This window comes from Calonectris borealis, chromosome 3 (assembly GCF_964195595.1).
Source record: "Calonectris borealis chromosome 3, bCalBor7.hap1.2, whole genome shotgun sequence".
In the NCBI taxonomy this organism is placed as follows: Eukaryota; Metazoa; Chordata; class Aves; order Procellariiformes; family Procellariidae; genus Calonectris; species Calonectris borealis.
In genome coordinates this window covers 20,331,420-20,353,721 of record NC_134314.1, presented here as the reverse complement: position 1 = coordinate 20,353,721, position 22,302 = coordinate 20,331,420, and the positions used below count along the sequence as shown (strand labels likewise).

The 22,302-nt window shown below is 37.2% G+C and overlaps 1 protein-coding gene across 4 annotated transcripts in view; it reads left to right on the top strand.

Annotated features, from left to right (window-relative positions):
* Positions 1 to 22,302, top strand: part of TRAPPC12 (trafficking protein particle complex subunit 12) — a 57,808-nt gene that overhangs the window by 21,646 nt on the left and 13,860 nt on the right. For all 4 annotated transcript variants that reach the window (XM_075145123.1, XM_075145126.1, XM_075145122.1 and 1 more), the window contains exons 6-8: positions 7,407 to 7,519; positions 15,498 to 15,570; positions 19,283 to 19,356. In XM_075145123.1, the coding sequence (XP_075001224.1) occupies positions 7,407 to 7,519; positions 15,498 to 15,570; positions 19,283 to 19,356 (260 nt within the window). The remainder of the gene's footprint in view (positions 1 to 7,406; positions 7,520 to 15,497; positions 15,571 to 19,282; positions 19,357 to 22,302) is intronic.

Here is a 22,302-nt window from a genome sequence, read left to right as displayed (position 1 = left end):
TGACATTTGGCCATTTTGAGTTTACTGTCTTCCTTTCTTCTTCTCTTCTCTCCTACTTGTCTATGCTAGTAGGAGGCAGCCTTGCTAAAGCTTCCTTTTGTTTTTTCTCAGCATGGTTTTGGATGATGCTATAAATGAAATGCCTGGTTTTTTTTCATCCTCATCAACTTTTGGTTAGTGGGAGAACTGTAGCAGAATGGGAAGTGGTGTGGAGAAAAAAGAAAAATAATTATGGTGGGTGGGGAGGCAAAAAGAAGTAATCGAGGTAAAAACAGGGACAAAAGAAGAAATGCACAGACTAAAGAAATTGTAGCATATAGAGTACTCCTATCTGTTAATAAATTTTGCAGGAAAACAGAAGAAAAAAAAGACTCCAGTCATTGTTATATGTGGTATTGGTTTTCTCATATGTTACCACAAATACTGCTGTGCCTGAACTTGCACTCCCATGTCAGACTGCTTCAGTCTTGGCAGTTGCTCGGAAGACTTCTTCATTCAAGCTCATGTTGACAGTAAAAAACATATTAAAGCCTCTAGAGGAACTGGTTTGCCTATTAGTTTATGTACAGTACTATGTACATCTCTCTATTGTCTCTTTAAATTCGTTATCTGTTCTGTTGCTTCAGAGCCACCTTCTACCTATGAAATCAGCTAATACGACTTGAATAAATACCACTCGCGTGTTGTGGTTCCAGTTGGCTTTTCAGAGTAGTCAGACTTGCAAATGCAAATTTTGCTAAAATAATATAGATATTTTAGTTAAGAAATGTATGTATAACTTTAAGGGGGTAGAGTGCTGCTAAAATATTTAATTGTGCTTTCTTTCCCAAGGCTATGTAGTCTCATTGTGGACAGTACCAGCTTTATATAGTATTTCTTAAAAGTGAGCAAGTAACTCATTTGTAAATTCTGCCTTACTACAGTTGTCAGTAGGTAAGATTTATGGTGATCCCTTTGTGGTAGAGCAATTGTTGCAGGGTTTTTCTGCATTCTTTCTCTTATGTTTTCCTTGCTTCAGTGCAAATAACAACTCCAGATTACTCAAAAAGTATTTTTGAAACCTTTCAAAACCAGAACTTAAGTCAGAATATCTGTATTCTTGGGTCACGTGCACTTAAATTGTGACGCATATGAAAACATGCAATTTCAAATAAAATTTTCAAAACATTTTCTTTAAGTGGTTTGTAGGCTCCTATCTCTCTTCAGTCTCTCTGGAATGAAAGTAGTAAGCAAAAGCTTGGTAACTAGTCTGTTGAATCTGGATTTTTTCAGTGTACTTTTTAATTGACAGTCAGTGAGACTAGGATTCAAAGTTACTACATCATCACTTTTAAAAATCCCCTTATAAATTGTACAAATATGCTGTTGTAGAAGTATGTAAAAGTGTGTGTGTGCGTATACATTCATGGATATACATCTCTGTGTGTATACATATGTATGAAGCAGAATATCTTTATGAAACTGAATTTTCTGTATTTCTCTTTTACTCAGTGAAGGAAGGGTTTGTTGCTTTGTTTTGTTTTTTTACTGTCATAAGATCCCACTTTATGCTTTCAGTAGATGATAATTTGACCTACTGCTGCTTTTGGTATTTAAGATTTCTTGAATGAGCTGTAGAAGGCAGATCAGAAAGCTTTTCTGGTTACTGATTTTGCAACAAGAAAATATGAAGATAAAATGGCTAGCCATTGGAAACCTCAATTTTCTACTCTAAAAGGGTTGCAGATGAGGGCTACAGTTTGAATTTGATTGGCATGAGGTGATGTTTATGTTATGACAGTTATGAAAATGTGCAGCTGTTCATAAAGAAATAGAAATTGAAATCTGTGGTCTTAGAAAATTCTACCTGATCTTACTATTTATTCCATCTGTTCCCATGCTTTTGGTGTATCCATTTTCCTTTCAGCAGACCTTTTTTCACTTCTTAGTTTTGCCTTTTGTATGCTGATAATATATATATGAATGAGATTAATTCATGCCAAAGTGACAATCAAAAGTCATATTCTTTGAAAAAAATTCTCTACTGTATTTAGAAGTGATAGCTAAGAAAAGAATTGTCTTGAAATTAAACCATTATGAATTTTTTATAGATAAAATTATGAAACCCTTGAAGAGGAGCAACAGAGGTCAACTGTAAAACATCAAGCTAGAGGAAGACTTATTTAACTTAAAAATAAAATTTCAATACATAGCAATAACTGCAGGGTATTGCCTTTTGTTGAAATTGTTTAGGCTTATTTTGATGTGGTTTTGCTGTGTAAGAGGGCATTACTTCTTTAGAAATCTGAAGCATGAAGTAGAGAGCAAAATCCATTCTCCTGTGCTCTTAAGTAAACATTTTAATTACAGGATATGCTGCTTGTTTTGAATATTTCCTTGACATGTTGCCTTGTTAAATTCAGTACTGAGTAAAATAATAGAAGACATAAAAGACATAAAATTCCAAATAGTTTTGCAAAAGGTAGCACATGCCACGATCCATTTTATTTTATATAAAATTCTGTTATCCCTAGTGGGATATCACAGAATATATATGCCCACTTGTATAGGAACCTATTACAAAGAAATGTGTGATACGCTGTGTGCCTTAAATATGTGGCCTAACAGTAAGCAAGTAGCTGAAAACTTTCAGACAATACAATGTCATTCTTAATCTAACAAGCACATGTATTTCTGTTACCGCTTAGTATTAATTACTTTCTTGTTTTTGTTTTTTCCCCAATGTAACTGTGTTTATTGAGGCAAGTGTAGTTTTTTTCCCTGCTGTTAATCTGCTTTTTAATTCAATTTTGTACTCTGAATTCTACAACCTGCCTTTCAGACCTTCATAACACTATTATTATTGATCTACTAGAGTCATCAACAAATGTCATTTACCTCTTCCCAGTTGTTTTCTTGTTAACCTAGACAATGTAAAATGAAAATTACAGTGTTTTCTAAAATCTCAGACACACCTTTTTTAGGTCTCAACTCTTTTTCATTTGTCACCATCTTCATATTAAAATGTTAGGGAATGCTTATCAGAAGGCTCAATTTCTGTGTCTTGCAAGACAGAATGGAAACTGTGTTTTTGTAGATTTGTGTCCAGTTTCTTTTTCTGTTGTATATTTTTTTAACAACAAGAATGGGCTCCTCCTCCGCACTGTTGTTCTTTTAGCAGAAGAAGGCTGAATTATGAGCCTTGATGCAACATGATCTAATGATGTCGTAGAACAACTCCACGTCCTGTTTTTTAGACCAGAATTCTTAGTGAGCTCAGAGTTAACTGTTCCAAGTCAGCACTTTCTATGATTTTCTTAATTTTTGCTTTTTACCTTTTTATCAGTGAACTGATGTGGCTTTGATGAAGATTCACAAGAATCAATTACAGTTTGCCTTTGGCTTTTTCATCTCCTGTTCACCCCATGAAGCTCTGCTGGGCTGCATTTGAAACCCATTATGCTCACAATGTTCTCTTCCACCATGGCATGCACACAGGTCACCTTGCTGAATCCTGTGAGAACAAAGGTTCATAACCATCCACCCTGTGAAAAGATTTGTAGTAACTTGCTGTTGCTTCTCTAAGGCTCTTTCTTGACATTTTTATTTCAGACAAGTTCAAAGATGATTTTTCCATTTTCTTAGATTGAGAAAATTATAGATTCAGATTTTGGATACTGGAGACAATACAGTAATAGAGAACTCTGGCGGGGGGGGGGGCTGTTGTCAGTTTTTACACAACTGTTAACCATGAGTTACAGAATTATTTTGGCGAACAGATCTCTTCACATGCATTTTCTATTACTGCCATGTATTTCTTCCTGAGAAGTGTATGTAAATCATATTAGCACTTTATATAAGTAGCACTCATTGAAAGCTGTACCAAATCTAACATGAATTTATGGTCACTTTTTTTAACCAGAAAATCAGTTTATTAATGTAGGAACTGAATTAGATATATTATCCTTACCTCTCATCATTTAACTAAAAAGAAGCTTACTTGCAGACAGGAACAGATTCTATGATTCTATGAACATATCTGGGAAAATGTACTTCACCAAAAATCTCAGAGTTTCTTTTTTATAAATAGAGTATTTAAGGAATATGTTTGAATGAGTAGCTTGGATAAGTGCTGCAGGTTTTTTATGAGCAATTTGCGTATCTGATTTGACTTGAAGTTACAAAATACTGTTTACATGGAGTGGTAAGACAGCCTTACCAGTGGTAAAAGCTCATTTCTTTTCTCTTCTGTTTTCCCCAGTTACCACACTTGTGTGAGAGCACGCAAACAGTTTTGTGCTTTCTTCAAAAAAAAAAAAAAATCTTCTGCTATTCAGAAGGATTACAAGGAAACTGAGAAAGAGGGCAGAAATGGTTGGGTTTTTGAGATTTTAAATGAAGTTAGCAGCCTGTTTAATAAGCATTAAGTAACAGAAATTCTCTGGATGCTTACAGTAAAATTTCTTGCAGGATACTAGTTATGTCATGAGTTTCAAAAAGAAAGAGAAGAAACATGCTAGAGTTTTAGATCCTCCTGTGTGAAATAGTAATATAAATTCTGGTTTGAAAAGTCATTACACTGACTACCCTTACACTGTGGGCCAGCTTCCTTCTGGTTTTGTTTGAGAGATCTGTCATCACACTTGACATACCTACCAAGGATCACACTGGAATGCTTTTTGGTCACATGCTATGAAGGAAATACTAAGTGGTTGAGAAATAATACATTAATAAAGTACATTTTGAAGTAATATAGTTCTGAATGCCTATTTCAACTGAGGTCTTAGTTGTGATAGGAAATAAATCAGATTCTTATGGAGTCTAAGTTGGCCTGGAGTCACATTCATCATTCTGACATCCTCTGACACCACTTCTGATGATGTAGATTAGTAATGGGTTATTCCTTTCCCCTGCATGGATCATAATAGCGTGGCTTCATTCAGCAATAGATAAGATCAATACTTTACAAAATATGCAATCCCAAAAAGTGTTTTACAAAACATTATATACATTTTATAAAAATGGGTAACGTGAGACATTTCATCTGCGCTCCATTAAATACCCGTCTATGTGTATGTTGAGCTGTTCTCTTACCAATTCAGGTTTTCTGTATGAGTATTTATTGAGTTGACCTTTTGCTGCATTTTACAAGAGAATGTAATGGTACAAACTTGTTCAGAGTTGAAAATGCTAGAACAGTCATTAGCCAAAAATGTTGCTAAAACTTTAGATTCCTTTTGTTTTATATCTCAGATTTTCCAAAGCTTTACTGATGAACAAAACTTTTCCTTTTTTTATCTTTGCCTCAGAAATCCTGTTGAGTGCAGCAGTAGGTGCATGGTTCATGTATTAGCAGTAAATTAAGACTACTTTCTCCAAAAGAACAGTACCAAACTAGCTAGTTTTAGGTACTGCTCTTTTTGGCAGGATTACCGTTGGGTGGTGGAGTTAGAACCTGGTCACCGGAGAGGTGACCAGCTGCAGGTCACGTTTGCTTCCATAGGTTTGCAGTGCAGATTCTTAAGTTTGCAACGTGTCTACAAAGCAATTTTTCTGTGGTAGTCTGGCATGGAATTTACTCTTAAATTATTTTCGCCTTCCTTTTCCTTCTTGTTCACCCCCCCCACTCTGACTGTGTATCTTCACTTGTGTCATGCTAGGTACTAGTCAGGATACATACATAAAATATTTCACATCTTTTGTTACTGGTTGAATAACCTGTTACACTTCTCTTAAACAAAACTGCTTTTGAAATTCTATTTCTTAATCTCTATTCCACATATGACGATTCATGAAACTGTGTACATCCGTTACGGGAACACAGCAGTCACGGAAGCCATGGGGAATAGTTAGCATTGGCAAAAGAGAATTTATGTTGATATAAGTGGCTTACTCTGAAGGTCATAATTAGTGAGTTTTGTGATTAAAATTTTGTCAACCTTTAAAAAAATGTCTAGAGGCAATGACTCATTGTATATAGCATTTACCTCTTTGACATACAAACCTGTTAAGAACAGGTGCAAAAACCTGAGTCCTATTTTTGAGAAAATATGAGGCAAGAGCTGACTTGATAGGGAAATCACCTTACAATATGTCTTAGTAAGCAAATGTATTATATTAAAATATTAGAACTGTAGCATGGTCTTTTGCAAGGGCTATTTCCCCATTATGCTAGCTCTGATTTGATTTTAAAAATAGCATTTAGTTTATGTTCAATATTATTGTCTGCCTATCAGGATATGCAGTTTTCTGAAAGCAAGATGTTACACACACTGGGATTCCCTAAAGCTCCTGAAACTGCCCTTGAAGTCAGCCAGGATGCTCATAAACTTAGAGGATATTGGGTCTTTGGTAAATATTATAATAATAATAATAATAATAATAATAATAATAATAATAATAAAGACGAAAGTAAACTAATATGAAAAGGAAGAAATTTCTGTTTCTTCCCAAATGTTGCTTAAAATTCTTTCCCTATTCTTTGATGTTTTCAATAAACCAGAAAATACACAAAATACACCATCTTAATGAAGAATCAGTCTCTCAGTATAGAGTCATTTAGTCACTCTTTGTGGAAGAGCTAATATTAATGAAGTAAAACTCGGGCTAAAAGTCATCTTTAGAGCGATGGAATGGTCTCTGCTTAGCATAATGGACTTGGACCTTTACACAAACCTGTGGATATTAATAGAAAAAAGAAACAAAATACTTCGTAATATATTTTAATTTCCCAGAGAACTTGATATATTTTTAGATTTAATGTGTCTATTATAGTATTATTATTTTTGTTCATCATTATACCATTTTTATTTTTTATTTCTTTTAACTCATGTTGGTTTTCTGTTCTCTTTTTTTTTTTTTCTGTAATATAGGAGCCCTTCATATCAACTTTCTGTTTATTTGGAAAAGGATTACATAGAAATGGTTTTTGCATGCTCTGGTTATATAACTTTTTTGCAAGCATGCTTTTAAGGCAAATAATTTCATATTATTTCTTCTACATTGATTGTAAAATATGCATAATTATTAAACGTTAGGAGTAATGTAGCTGCAACTTGAGTAAACTTCCATTTTTTTAAAATCCTTCATTTTAATTAGTTTATAAAAATCTTTAATGAAACATTGTACTTCCGTGCACAACTTGTTTTTGAAAATTTGAATTAGGTGCACCTTTTTCTTGCCTTCTTGATTATGGTTACATATGTGTTTACCAATTTAAAACATTTTACGATACATTACATGTTATAGGTGAGAAAAAGTTTGCTTTTTTCTCATCTTTCACATCTTTCATCAGGAGAAGAAAAGGATATGAAGGTAAAAGGGACTTTTTGTTATATACACTAGTGAGAAATACCTTGTGTAATGTACGCAGATCACAAACTGATCATTATAGCAAACATTTTTAATAAAATTAATTATGTTTCTAGGTTCCATGGTTCCTTTCTCCATGCGGATTTTACATGCCGAACTTCCTCAGTACCTAGGTAATCCTCAGGAATCACTTGACAGACTGCATAGTATGAAGATAGTCTGCGCCAAGGTAACAGCTTCTCTATGCACTAACATTTCGTAATGTTTAAGAAATGTATTTTACTGTCCTAATAAGGAACATGAAGTTTCAGTGATGACACTTTTTACTCCATCTTGATACATATAAGGAACTCACTAAAAGAAGTAATTAAGTGCCTCTTCCATTTTAGGATACACCCTTCTCTCCTCTGAGGTAGCTCTGACTAAAATGAGTAGAACAGTGGACAACATAGATCTCTTGCTTTCGTGCTTTTACCAGACAAGACACGAAGGACAGTAAGCAGATGTGTTTAAGGGCAAGTAGGAGAGCTTTCTTCCCTCACTCAGCTGCGTCCAGCTAGCTCAAAACACAGTTGTTAATGATCTTGATCCTTCAAAAATAGTCTTGATCCTTCAGAAAGAGTCTGAATAGCAGGTTTTGGAAACAATGGTCATTTGGGAATATAAATGCAACCTGCTGAGTTTGTTTTGGGGTTTTTGTTTTGTTTTGTCAAGTGCTACAATACAAAATTATGGCCTAAATTATAATACGGGATTTGTCAGTGCTGAAATTGGAGTGATGGTGGTGTGAGCAGTAACCTTATCCACTAAATCCGACACCCTGACTGCTAAGCATTCATCCTTAAATGTTTTTAACAGAAATCTTTCCCAAGTAGTCTCATGCAACAGTTAAAATGTGGTAAGCTCTAGAAGAAATGCAGCATTATTGTTTTATCTGTGACACTTGAAAGTTCAGAACTGTATATGTGATAAATACATGTGATTAATTTTTATTTTCAGTATTCCTTGCAAGTTTCCTATATTTACTCCTGAAAGTAACTTGGATAACAGAAGTGAAAGGATTTGATAATTGCTAATTGTATAGCTATAATGGCCTTATGTATATAAAATCAATTTGCTTCTAGCAGAGTAGTGACTAGGATAACCAAATGTCTACAGTAAAAAAACCCAGTTCTTTGTATTATGAGGGAAAAAGATGAAAGGTTTAGGTAAGAAGAGATTAATGTGGCATTTGTTACAGATTTGGAAAGAATTGATTTGGAAACAGTTGAGATATATACCTAATTTGGCCAAGAAGTGCTACTTTTTAGCACTTCATCAATGCTTTTAACTGTTCATGACCATCTCATCTAATAGTATTACTGGCAGACTGTTCTCTCCAGCCTTTTCCTTCATAAACAGTCCTCCTCAATTTTTTTTCTTCTAGGAAATGTCGTACTCCTCTGTTGCAGGATTTCACAGTGTTTCTGCTGACATTTGCCTCCCCGGTCTGCAGCAGATCAGCTGTTTCATATCTTGTTTTTCTGCGATCTGATACTAAGTGCAGTGTTGTCTCCCTTCAGTCATAAAGGTGCCACTTGATTCCAAAAACTTAACTAGTTTCTAAGTTCCTTTATCTTGTAACGGAGAGAGAAAATTGTATGAATGTGAACGAGAAAGTGACTGCTGAGCAGGGCATTCATCAGCCATCTGGCTAACTTTACTGAAATGGCCGTATCTCAGTTACAGTGTGATCAGCCATGATTCTCCACAGATTAAAGATTATTGGTCAACAGAGGAATGAAAGAAAAGGAAATTAACTCCCCTCCTTTACAAGACCTTTAAGTCATCTACAACCTTGAGGTGGCTCTGCCTGCATTCTGTTCCTTAAAGTGATATTCTTAAAGCATACCCAGTGTACCAAGGAAGCTTTTAAACTATAATGCAAGATTTTGTTTGAATATGAACCAGGCTGATTATTTGTTTAAATAAGGGAAACTTCTGCTGGAGAAGATGAAATAGAAATAAAGGAGATTTACAAGTTAAAATACACATATTTCCCTGCCCGTTAATTTATTGAAGAACAAGTCTGTTTACTCACTCCATCAGCCTCTAGTGGCTTAGGTCACTACAAATCCTGTGTGATCCTTTGTGCCCTTGGCGAAAGCTTCTCTGAGGCTGGTTGTGCATCTTCTAGCTCTTCTGAGGAGTCCCCCATTCTCTGCACTTGCTGCTGGTTTGCAGATTGCCCTCTCTTTCACTCTGCCTTTCTGTGTCTGAATTGGCAAAGTTTCTCTTGGGTTAGTATGTTCAATCGCGGTCAGAAAGAGAATGATCTCCCTTTTCTTCTGACAGCTTCCACTAGAGCCAGGATACAGTAGCCCGGACAGGCCATTGTCTGTGCTGATGGATGTTCCTTTTTAAAGTACAGTACACAGAAAACTACAAATGAACAAATAAAACATACCATCCTTCTCAAGGGAATATTTCTGATTAATTATTCTAGACACCTCATTGCAGATTACTTCATTTGTTTGCGTTCAATTAAATACCTTGTCTTTTGGAGCAATTCAAAGACAACTGTAAAACAAGAGTGTGAAAAAGGACAGTTTGTAAATATAGATATGTTTTTTAAAGACAGTTGTAAATTGGCGATAATTTAACCATTTGAAGTCAGGGTTGGCTGACAAAAAACATTATTTAGATACATGTTTTAATTTTTTGTATAGAATGCTGTTAGTCTAATAATCTCGATCTCACCTGGAACGTTCAAGAATAAAGTGCATAATACTTATGAAAACCCATGGCATAACCAAGAAAATGGCATACAGGATGACATACAGGATGTACACTCATTAGTCTTAGTATTTGTATATGACACTTGGGAACCATTTGGGTTATAACAGAATTAATTGGGGAGCTTTCAACCAAGAGCCTCTAGTGTTTTTTTTCTCTATTTTAAAAAGCGGAAAAATAATCTTTGGTCATCCGTATTTACAGAAGGGCGTACGAATAGTCATTATGTAAATGAGATGATCTTGGAGTCATAAAAGCTAGGAGAAAAGACCTATTAGCTCACCTAGTCTGTCCCTCTGCAACGCAAGGTTGTTTTCTAGTTTTTAATGAGCTAGCCTATGGAGCTGAGGCCACATCCCCTGGGAGGCTATTCCAGGCTAATGCTAATGCATTCTTATCATAAGAAAATTTGTCTTCCTATTTTGTTTCTCTTTCTTAATGTAACTGTGTTTTTTCCTGTCTGATACCTCCTTTTAACCTGCTGAATTTCCTCTTCCTTTTTGTTGTATGCATTCTACAGATACTTGTCAACTTTGGATTATCCATTCTACTTAAAAATCTAACCATATTTGCTTTGTCACTATTTTGGTAATTCGGTGTCTTTAGTCCCCTTCTACCTACGTATTTCTGGTACCTGAAGCAGGATAGGAGCTTGAGTGCAAAACCATGATTTTCGTTTCCCCTGTATAGGCAATAATGTTTTTTTTTTAACTTTTCCAGTATTCCTGCAAATTTTACATCTCTGTCTATAGGTACAACATTTGGGAAAGAAATAATCTGTAGTGCTAAATGCCTATTATAGGTTGGGTGAGGAATTTGGTGAAATTGTTACTGTCTCTGTGTTATTGCTGGTCTTCCCAACATGAATTGCCTCAACGGGTTGTTGCCCTTATAAGTCCGCCTTGAAATAAATGGTCTCCAAACAGCCAAGCGGTAAAAGTAACAATAGTAATTTAAATCACAAAAGTGTTTGTTCTTTTAAAGTATTCATTTAAAAACATAGGCGTGATCACTTTAGTGCTAATAATATTCAGGACAGGCTAATAAATACCTACCTGGAGACCCAAATGTGAGAAGAACAACAGTCAGGCTTAAACTAAACTCCTCCCTTGTTTGTACCTAAGCTTCCTAGCTGATTGAGGGAGAGCTCCTGGAAGTGCACACATCTTACAGTGCAGCGTATTTTGCTTTTTAACCCTAATCCTTCAAGTGGCAGAGCTGTACTGGGCTCTTCTATCAGGTGGGTGGAGCAGTGGCAAGTGGGTTAACAGTTTTGCTTTCTAGAAAAGCCTCTGCAAGTGTTACCTCTGCAAAACTTTTCAAAAATACTTTGTGCCGTTTGTCCATCAGCCACTCCCTCTATAGTTCCACCACTCTCCTTCATGAGTAGTTATGTTCCTCCTTGGCCCTTCCATACACGCTCCTCATATCTCCTGGTCTTCTGTTTTACTTCCAAATTGATGAACTTTTCAGTCTCTTAGCTACTGATTGGTTTTGGTTTTTGTTCCAGTTCTGGCTCAATTAGTAGGGTTACATAGGTATTCTGTTTCTCATACGTTACTTCAGTCTAGGAGATATTTGTCTTGATGCTTTGTTTGATGAGTTTGTAGAAATGATGATGATCCTGCACCAGTCTGAGTACACAAAAAGCCACAATTCCAGAAGCACCAAAAAAGGTTATTTTGAGTAAGAAGCTAATGCTGGTGAAAAGTTGTGGAAGAAGAAATAAAGTAGTAAAGAGAGATACGTAAGGATAGGAAACTAGGAATGCAAATGGTGGTATGCAAGGGTTAGTAATCACAGTATACAGGCGATTGATAGGGAATGAAACAGAAGACTCAGTGAAGTAATACTAGCCAGTGAAACTAATGAGTGTGCATTTATAAATATTCAAAACAAGAAAAAGCATAGTTCATACGTAAAACTGATGTTTAAGTAAATGGTGGAAGTGTTCAATCATATTTCTCTTTATAATGGAAACGATGTTTAGAGCTATCCCATGTGATATTGCTAGAATAAACAGTTTACCATCTGTAGAAAAGTGGGGTGAGGGGATTTGCTAAAATTAAACATTTCATGTCAGCTAACCCAGATAGCTTACACTGAGGAACTACCTGAATCATTAATGTTATTATTAAACAATTCTTGAAAAACTGGGGAAGTGCCCAAATACTGAAAAACTGCAGATGATGTTCCTATACTTAAGAAGGGCAAAAGGAGATAAACCTAGGGAATAAAACAATTAGCTTCAAATCAGCACCGAGTTCTGTTTTAATTACATTGAGCTTGAGGTGATGGCTAGATATCCCCAAGTAATGTCACAGAATAGTTAATGTAATACTCTAATTGTATGCTAATATCTAGTTCTTTCTTTTTTGATAATGTTAGTGAACATGTTTTCAGAGAAGGGCTTTGTCAAACAAACACGTTGTCTTTTTAAACAAGACAGCATGTCTCATTGATGAAGGCACCTTGTGTTTAAACCATTTCAAGAGTAAGAACTCAGCCTTATTGAGAATGAGAAGTGATCACTAGATGTTTTCCAGGGGAAGAGAAAGATCATGTTTTTTAGGCGGGACAGAAAATAGACGGTAAGGTGTTTCTGGGAGAGAACAGTTTGGTTTTTTCCTCTGACAAGGTGCCTCATTATACACTGGGCATTTAACATTTAAATGTGATACTTTGGTTTCTAAGGGATTGCTAAGTGGTCACACTGCTTTCAAAAGTGGGATTGAGATTCAGTCTCGTAGGCATGCCACTGCAGTCTCATAAATTGCCACCTGTCAACTAAGCTGCAGTATCTACTGGTATATGCTCATAACCTCTCAGAGTTTGAGGTTAGACAACTTAGCCTAGCCCTCTGTGAGCAAGTTTTACACTAAATCATATTACCTTGTATTTGTCATGGGCTAACAGTTCTTATCAGGAAAATTACCCTGGCTCAGCTGGCATGTGGTAACTGCAGTCATTTCATCATATGTCTCTCCTTGCTCTTAAGTTCCTTGTAGCAAAATTTATGGCACCTAAATTCAAGCCTTCACTCTAGTCTGTGAAAAGAGATTGGTATCTGGTCAGTTTTGCGGGCCCACTGAGCAGCATGAGAGTGCTGGCTGCCCAGGGAGCACATAGAATAGAATCATAGAATCATAAAGGTTGGAAAAGACCGCTAAGATCATCCAGTCCAACCGGCAACCCAACACCACCATGCTCACTAAACCATGTCCCTGAGCGCCACATCTACACGTTTTTTAAATACTTCCAGGGATGGTGACTCAACCACTTCCCTGGGCAGCCTGTCCAAGGCTTGACCAGTCTTTCAGTAAAGAAATTTTTCCTAATATCCGATCTAACATAGAATCATAGAATCATAGAATCATTAAGGTTGGAAAAAACCTCTAAGATCATCGAGTCCAACCATCAACCCAACACCACCATACCCACTACACCATGTCCCTAAGTGCCTCATCTACACGTCTTTTAAATACTTCCAGGGATGGTGACTCAACCAATTCCCTGGGCAGCCTGTTCCAAGGCCTGACCACTCTTTCAGTAAAGAAATTTCTCCTAATGTCCAGCCTAAACCTCCCTTGGCGCAACTTGAGGCCATTTCCTCTCGTCCTATCGCTTTGTTACTTGGCAGAAGAGACCAACACCCACCTCGCTACAGCCTCCTTTCAGGTAGTTGTAGAGCGCGATGAGGTCTCCCCTCAGCCTCCTCTTCTCCAGGCTAAACAGTCCCAGTTCCCTCAGCCGCTCCTCATAAGGCTTGTGCTCCAGGCCCTTCACCAGCTTCGTTGCCCTTCTCTGGACGCGCTCCAGCACCTCCATGTCCTTCTTGTAGTGAGGGGCCCAAAACTGAACACAGGAGTCGAGGTGCGGCCTCACCAGCGCCGAGTACAGGGGCACGATCACCTCCTTACTCCTGCTGGCCACACTACTTCTGATACAGGCCAGGATGCCGTTGGCCGCCTTGGCCACCTGGGCACACTGCCGGCTCATGTTAGCCGGCTGTCAACCAGCACCCCCAGGTCCTTTTCCTCTAGGCAGCTTTCCAGCCACTCTTCCCCAAGCCTGTAGGGTTGCCTGGGGTTGTTGTGGCCGAAGTGCAGGACCCGGCACTTGGCCTTGTTGAACCTCATACAGTTGGCCTCAGCCCATCGATCCAGCCTGTCCAGGTCCCTCTGCAGAGCCTTCCTACCCTCCAGCAGATCAACACTCCCGCCCAGCTTGGTGTCGTCTGTAAACTTACTGAGGGAGCACTCGATCCCCTCATCCAGATCATTGATAAAGATATTGAACAGGACCGGCCCCAGTACTTAGGGCAATTCCTTCCACCTTAGGATGCCTAAAGTAGGTGGCATGAACATGCTTCCTGGAGGAACCGATTGCTCTTCATTGACTGTAGAAGGCACCAGCATACTGTCTGAGGCCAGATTAATTCTACCTGTCTTTGCTTTGGAGGATTTGCTGTGTTGTTTTAAGTGTTTGCTTACAAAGCACTGAGCACAATTCAAATGCTTTGCTGGTGTAGGAAAAAAAATAATTCTTCTTATACTGACAGAAGCTGAGAGCTCTGTGTTCAGAAGTGCACTCAGCCCGCGGAAGAGGAAGCGCCTTGTATTTCTCTAATTGGCTAACCACAGCAGCTGATTAAAGAGCAAGTGGCCGTAATGGTTTTTTGAAGGAAATCTCAAGCAGTGTTCTACGACCAAAGTTACAAATCTATAACAGGAAGAATAGGGTAATCTGTGGGAATAAGAAAACAAATTTGGAGAACCTGTAATGGGATTAGAAAAAGAAAAGTTGACTTGCATTTCAGACGCAACCTTACATACATATTTTAGAAGTGCTTAAGACACAAGCTTCATTAATTATACATTTTCATTCTTCCAGTAATACAACAAATGTTTCATTCACTCAACAATTTACATGACTTAAAATCTATAATAAATAAAAAAAAGAAGCAATAAACCCCAAACTTTGAGAAGGAAATTGCAGTAAGAACTAAGAGGAATACTTCATTAAGGACAAAAGGATAAAACCGGAGCCCAATCTTAGGGTGGGGGAGTCCAGAGGCAGTGGCTTTCTATGAAAAATCAGTTTGACTTTCTTTGTGGTCATTAACATTCATTCTCTGGTGAAGCATATTTCATGTTTTGCTTAACAAAATGTGTAGGTCCCGAGAGTGTGCTGACATTTAATGTTCTGTAAGTATCATAAACCTGAACTCCAACATCCTTCTACTGTACAATGGCTTTCTTGCTTTGTCCAATTGATCTAGCTATGGTAATAATCAGTAATTTTGAACTGTACCTAGGTGAAGCATTCCTGCCTGAACTGGTTTTCATATAGACTGTCAATTGTAGATAATTTGCATTTAATATATAGTGCTGTTTCAACTCATGTTGGTTACTTTAAAAAATTTACTACAGATATTAGAAAATTTGGAACAAGGCTTAGCTGAAGATGGAAGTATGACTAACATTACACAGGAGAACAGACAAGGTAGGTATTCTTTAAACATTTTTTCACAGGCAGTGTGTTTTTATCGCTTGCCTAAGTATGTCAGAAGTTTTCACAAGACTGCCCCAGAGTTGTTAAACCAGTATTTTTGTAATCTCATAGCCTACTCAGCCTCTGAAATCATACACCTTGTACTTTTATTTGCTGGAATTAATTTCACAGTTTTGCCCTTGATCAAACTGATGCACTAAATCAATTTTTTTCCTACTTAGAAGAAACAAAGAACATGACTGCTATCCTTTAGTGATGAATATATAAGTGTATTGCTGTTGCAGCTAGATGGATGTTTCATCCTAAGCCTTGGCTGACTGGCTCCTCATGTATGAAATCCACTAAATTTCTTTAGATCGAACTGCCATCATACAAAGGCTACACTGGCCTAGGATGCTGCTACATAGGTGGCTGAGTCTCACTGTAGCTGCATGGTACTTAGACTCCTGAAATACCTAGGTCACTTTTTAGAATAAGATTTAGATGATATTAATTTATATCGTCATTTGCATGATTTTATATGCAATTATGTTTTTTTTCCTGTTCCTTCTATCTTAGTTGTTTAACTTCAGTAGTGTAGGATACATGACTGCATAAATAAGGGCCATCAGGATAAATTAGTTGCCAAGCATCTTGTTGGTTTTTAATGGTATTTATACTAATGAGGTCATTTGAGTGCACTTAAGAATTGGACAAGAGGTGACATTTTAGGCATTCTTATGGATTATATGAACCACTCATGGTGCCTAGCAAGTTAAAAACATCATACCAAGAAAACAAAAACCTTTCAGCTTTAGCTAATAGACTGAGGAAATCTTACCAACCTCTTTCTAGGATAACATTCACCTAGAGCCTGTGGGAAGTAAAAGTCTGCCTCTGAGATAGGAAGAGGCCGAGGAGTGTTGTTAGCAGAGTTAAAAAATTATTATAAACAATTCCCTAAAACAATGTCTATATGGAAGGGTGTACACCTGTCTGAACTCTTCTGCCTGGTCTTCAAATTGACTGGATGTGAAGCAGCTTTAATGTGTTATTGTACTTGACTTAATACACCATCTAGGTATGCCCTAAAAAAGTGAACACACATGTGAGCAGCATATATCATAAAGGCATTTGCAAATATAGTCAAATGAATACATTTACTACTCTTCTCAAAAGGGTTAGGAAAAAGAGAAATAATCTGATATTGAAGATTTATCCACAGCGCTCCAGGAGTTTCCGTTCTTCTCTCCGTGTATCTACTTTTCTTCTTGCCTCTGTTCTCCTACCTACTTTCCCCTGTTATTGTCTTTCTACCCTCATTTTTGTCCTTACTATCGACACATTCTTTTCCTTTTTACCCCTTTAAAACCAAGACACTGATTCCCCTTTAAGATACAAGGACTTTTTCCTAGCTGTGTCATAATCCTGTGTCCTGCAGACTGCCTCACTCGTGAGTTTCTGGCTTCTTGCTTTTCCTCTCTGCTGCTGCTTTAGAGCTGAGATGAGCTCAGGAGGAGGCATAGTGAGAAAAGCAGCAGCTAGTAGTTACCAAGGGACAAGGCTGCTGAAAATTTGGAGAGATCTTCGCATGTCTACTGTGCAGCTGCCTGTAGGTTTAAGACTGCCAAAAAGCCTATGGGACCTTTGCAGAGACTGTTGACTGCTATTGTCTGTGGAGGTCAGCCAGGTCTGCTCCCTGTCTGCTTTTTTTCTGCATTTGGAACTGCAGGAGGCTGATAATGGGTTTGGTTTTCTTCATGTGAGACTAGCTGAAGCAAACCTTATTAACTTTATGTGAAGACAGGCTTAATTCATTATGGGGATTATGCTTAGCATGTAATTCCTTATTGCTGGTGTAAGAAGGTGCCACACCGATCGACTTATCATGTACATCTCATCTAGTCTGGAACAGAGCACCTCATTTGCCAGTTTTTCAACAGGCAGAGAGGTTTAGCATTGCACCACTTGCCTGGTAAGGCATTCTGTAAGTTGCAGTGTGGAGTATGGAGTCCTTGATAAATAACAAGGAAAAACAAATGTTTAGAGTGGAAGCATGGCTGCATGGACCTGCAGAGTGGGTTTCAGGCATTTCAGTAACATACAGTGATCAGCTGTTGGCTTTTCAGTTTTGTTTACTGCTTTGCAGGTTTTCTTTAACTCCTTTCTGCCAGTGCTAAGAAGCTTCATCCCACAGGGCTACGCAATTTCCCGATCAGGTTCCTGTTCAGCTTATAGCACAAACTGAACACATCTGGTCTGTCTGCTTTGCAGTCCTTTTTGAGAACCGTAGCTGGTGCTATTGGATTGTTAACAGGAAACCTAGATGTCTCTACTGCAGGAATCAACATCTAATTTGTTGTCACCTAAGTCCTAAAAAGCTGAACATGGTTACCAAACTATGAGGACATGCGAAAAGGAGAGATTAACATAAGTGAAATAATAAAGGAGAGTTATTTAATTATGTCCAGGTTTTACAGACACCCACAAAGAAAGAAATACAGAAAGTATCATAAAATATTTGCTCATGGTTTACATCATCCTCTCCATTAATAGCAGTAGGGATGTGTGGCAAGGGGGAGTTTCTAAAACAAAAGCTAGGAGTAATGAATGATTTTAAGATATGGTGGGTGAAATACGGGGTTCAGTCTTGGATCCCACATTATGCCCCTCTTTTGACAAAGATAATTTGGGAATATTTATGGGTTGTTGGTTTGGTTTTGTTGTTGGAGAGGATTGAAGGAGTTTTTCTTTTTAGGAAGGAGAGTAGACATTTCACCAAGCTCTCTTCTTATTTGTAATGGCATTTATGTGCACTGAAAGAATTATCTATGTGACCTGCCGTGCTTTCATCAGACTGCATTACTGATATAAATAAGTGGTCTCAGTTATCACAATCTCATTGAAATAGCCTCTTCTCCCTTTCCTCCCCCTTTCTCAAATCGTTACAGTGACCTTGACAGCTGATTGACTGAGATACATTTATTTTCCAAATGTACTAAATTAATACTCCTAATGTTTATTTTTGAGGATTAGAGGCATATTTCTAGCATTGATTTATGGTACGGTATCACAGGAGAAAAATAAGGATCTATGTGAACCATTCTCTTACAACGTCAGGAGTCTGTCTGCAAAGCAAGAAAGAGAAATCTGCTGCTGCAGCTTTTAATGCCTGCAAGCTCCAGGAGCATGGGGAAAGCAGACAGGCTTGGCAGATTTTTCCAGCATATCTCTAAGCCAGAGGCAAGCACAAACAGTCCCAGACTCAGACAGTTCTCACCCTGCATGTTTTGGCTCTGAAATGACATTTTAGCGATGTTTGATTTTTGAGTTTATCACATTTAATGCTGTAGATTACATGTTTTAAAACTGGTGCTCATTATCACTTGAATCTTTTTATGCACCTTTTGTTCTGATATTGGAAAATGCGTGGCTTCTTCTAGCGTTTAATATTTGGCTTGAGCTCAAAGCTGTGTGGCTGTCTATTGCTCTGCGTTGTTGCATCGTGTACGGTCCCTAGAGCCGCTTATAAATTCCCTCGGAGAGATGCAGAATTTTCTGTCTGATAGTGCAGCATGGCTGAGAATGAAAAATTCTAGGCTAAAACCCAGTGGTGTTAACGAGGGGGATCTTTCAAAATCGTAATTCATAGGACCAATAATTGATGGCAAGAAAGAACCTCTAATTTATTTGTGCAAATTCACAAGCTGCTCTTATTTTGCAGCCTCTGTTCAGCTGTGGAGGTCACGTCTGGGCCGGGTGATGTACTCCATGGCAAACTGTCTGCTAATGATGAAGGTACGTGGGTGGCAGCAACTGCAGAGGTACCGTATATTCCAGAGTAGAATGTCAGAGAAAGTGCAAGAGAATTACTGGTGCATAGATAAGGGAAGACTACCTGACTGTACATGGAGGTTTTGCTTAGTGAAGAATTAATTAGACTCAATAATGTCTTATTTAATAGATAACCATTTGCAGTAATGTTCTTTGGGAACATATCTGTACTTACTTCTCCCCAAATCATCCTGGAGAATATGCAATAACAATACAGAATTTGCATTTTTAAATTGAATTTTTCAAAACACTTAACTAAATGCTGTAATTAAAAGCAATTATGTGCTCTGTCTTTTTCAAACTGCGCGCTAGGAATGTTGCTCTATTTGTGAGCATTAATAATGTTGTATCCTTTGTATATAATGAAGATCCGGAACATCTAAATACATCCTCAATTGTAAGATACCTTCTTTCAAGTTAAATCCTCACTAGTGGGTAGGGGGGGAGGAGGAAGGAATAGAAGCAGAAATAACTGTCTTCCACTGTTGGGTTTTTTCCCCCTTGTTTCCCCCTTACTTTTTTAAGCAATCCTACTCCATTTGGTGCGACAGTTTTAGCTTCTTGTATTCAGGAAGTAGAAATAAAACAATTTCTGACGTTTACTTCATGGTCAGGGAAACAGGGATATCGCCATTCTGAGCTTGCAACAAACTGCTGTTATCCTGAGCTTAACTGTACTTCACAAATCAATTAGCAGCAACAGCCTCAGAGCAGAGCTGCCAGCAGTATACTCTTCAGAGGCCAAGATTTGCACTCCTGGTTCCCTGTTCTTTGATTGCCCAAGGTCATGCCAAAGCTGACCCTCTGATGTTTACTAAGCTACTTCCCAAATGGGGTTCCATTCTTAGTATTACAATACCTCAAAAAGCATGCATTTTTTAGTTAAGATCCAGTTATCCAAATACTACTTTACATGAAATGGAATATCCTTTTTATGAGAATTAGGGAAAACAGAAATTTGTATTCATAATGATATTGCGATCTGAACATTTCTGTCTTGAATAGAAATAATTGTCCATTAAATCATGAGGTATTTTTAAGAATTAGTAAGCGTTTGTGTTTTGAAGTAGGTACTCGACATAAGTTCAGTTTTTAAGGAACTTTCTTTGTCAAAAAGCAAGTGGAGAAAAGCACAAGTTGCCATCTCAAACAAAGTAGAATATATAAATAAGAAAATGCTGGTAATATGTTTTTTCAAGAAGTTCACTTTACTTTTGACTGTGAATTGTTTTTAACACTTTCAGTGTTTTTCTTCTTGTGTACACACAAATCCATATGCATGCACAGTTCTGACCTTCTGATTTGGTCTTGTTAGTGCTATTTTCTTCCAATAATAGAAATATATTTGTGAATACCGATTATCACCTTTTTGAAAATGGTACTTCAGAAATACTGCAGCTTAGATACTTCTTAAGACCAATTGTATTTAGGGCCTATCTCACAGCTGTTGAGTTACAAATTTATTGTTCCACAGTAACTTCCAGATTACCCACAACTGCATGTTAATGCATAATTACTTCCATCTGAAATTTGCATTTCAGTGCATTGGTTATGGAGTAATTGTGAGTCTCTCGGTTTTCAGAAATATCCCTATATGGAGGAGTAGAGAGTTTTTGAGAAAGATTTTTCAAACATAGTCATGTTGCAGTTAAAACCAGAGTAGTACATGAAGTTAGTTTTTCTGCTTATGTGACAGATCCTCTGTGAGAGAATTATATTGGTTATTTATAAATCTAATAATTTTTAAGACCATTCTAACATGCAGCAATGCTATAATCTTCTCTACCTTCTAGAGTATTCAGTATGAAACTATTTCTTCAAATCATTTTTAAATACACTTTTCTTAATTCTCTGTGAACAATTATATTGAACAATTCCATATATTCATAAATTTTTTGCTGTTGTGTAATATACTTTAAAAACTGCATTTATTTTTATTCAAGTATTTCAAGTGTATGTAATTTAAAAAAAAAAAACTGATTTCATTCTCCAAGTCAGTGCCATTTATTGCCATCTAGTGAACATTTACAATATTGCAATATGGTCATATTTGATCCCCAAGTACTATTAGGTGAATGGAATAGCTTGTACTATTAGTAGATTAATAATAATCATTTATTAAAGTAAAGCTATGTGACATTGGTATAAAAAAAGAAAAATTTATTATCTTATTTTTACTAACCTCTCTCTTTGGCTAAAGAACTTCACTAGTATTTAATTGGGAAAAATCTTGTCAGGATTGACTCTAGAAAATAAAAAAAAAGACATTGATTAGATGTTGGGCCTATAACTATTTAAATCTACTTCAATTATCCTCAGCTCTAATTAGGTTTATTTCATGTCATCTCTCTTCCGCATTACTTATCTGACTCAAGGAATTCTGTTTCTGTAGCACAATGATTTTTTGTCTTTTTAAATATGGCCTCATTAGTTTCATAGCTAAACATCTCATTAAATTATTGAGATGGAGGGGTATATTGTTTTGGAGGTAGTGAGTTAGGTGCGAAGAAGTGATTCACCCAGACTTGCGCAGGAAACCTGTAGTGGAACAGGAAATTAATCACACGTTTCCTTTACCCTGGGACCGTCTTTCCTAGGTACTGAATTCTGCCTGCTGGGTCCCTTTATCTGTGTGACCGATGATCCAGTTCGATCCTAGTTTAAGGCAGTCTTACTACATGCTCTTTTCCTGTTCATCCCCTTTTTTTTTTGTACAACCTTTCTTAAATGTATTCTAGCTTCCTTCTGTGCACCACTATTGGACTTAACCGAGTTGACAAAACCAAAGAAATGGTGGGTCTCAATTCATATCAACTGAATTGGCTTTTCGCGTTTCATGTGAACAAGGGGCAACTTAAGGGAGGAGGTAGAAATACAGTAGGAAGGGAAGGGGAGACCACGTAACATGTG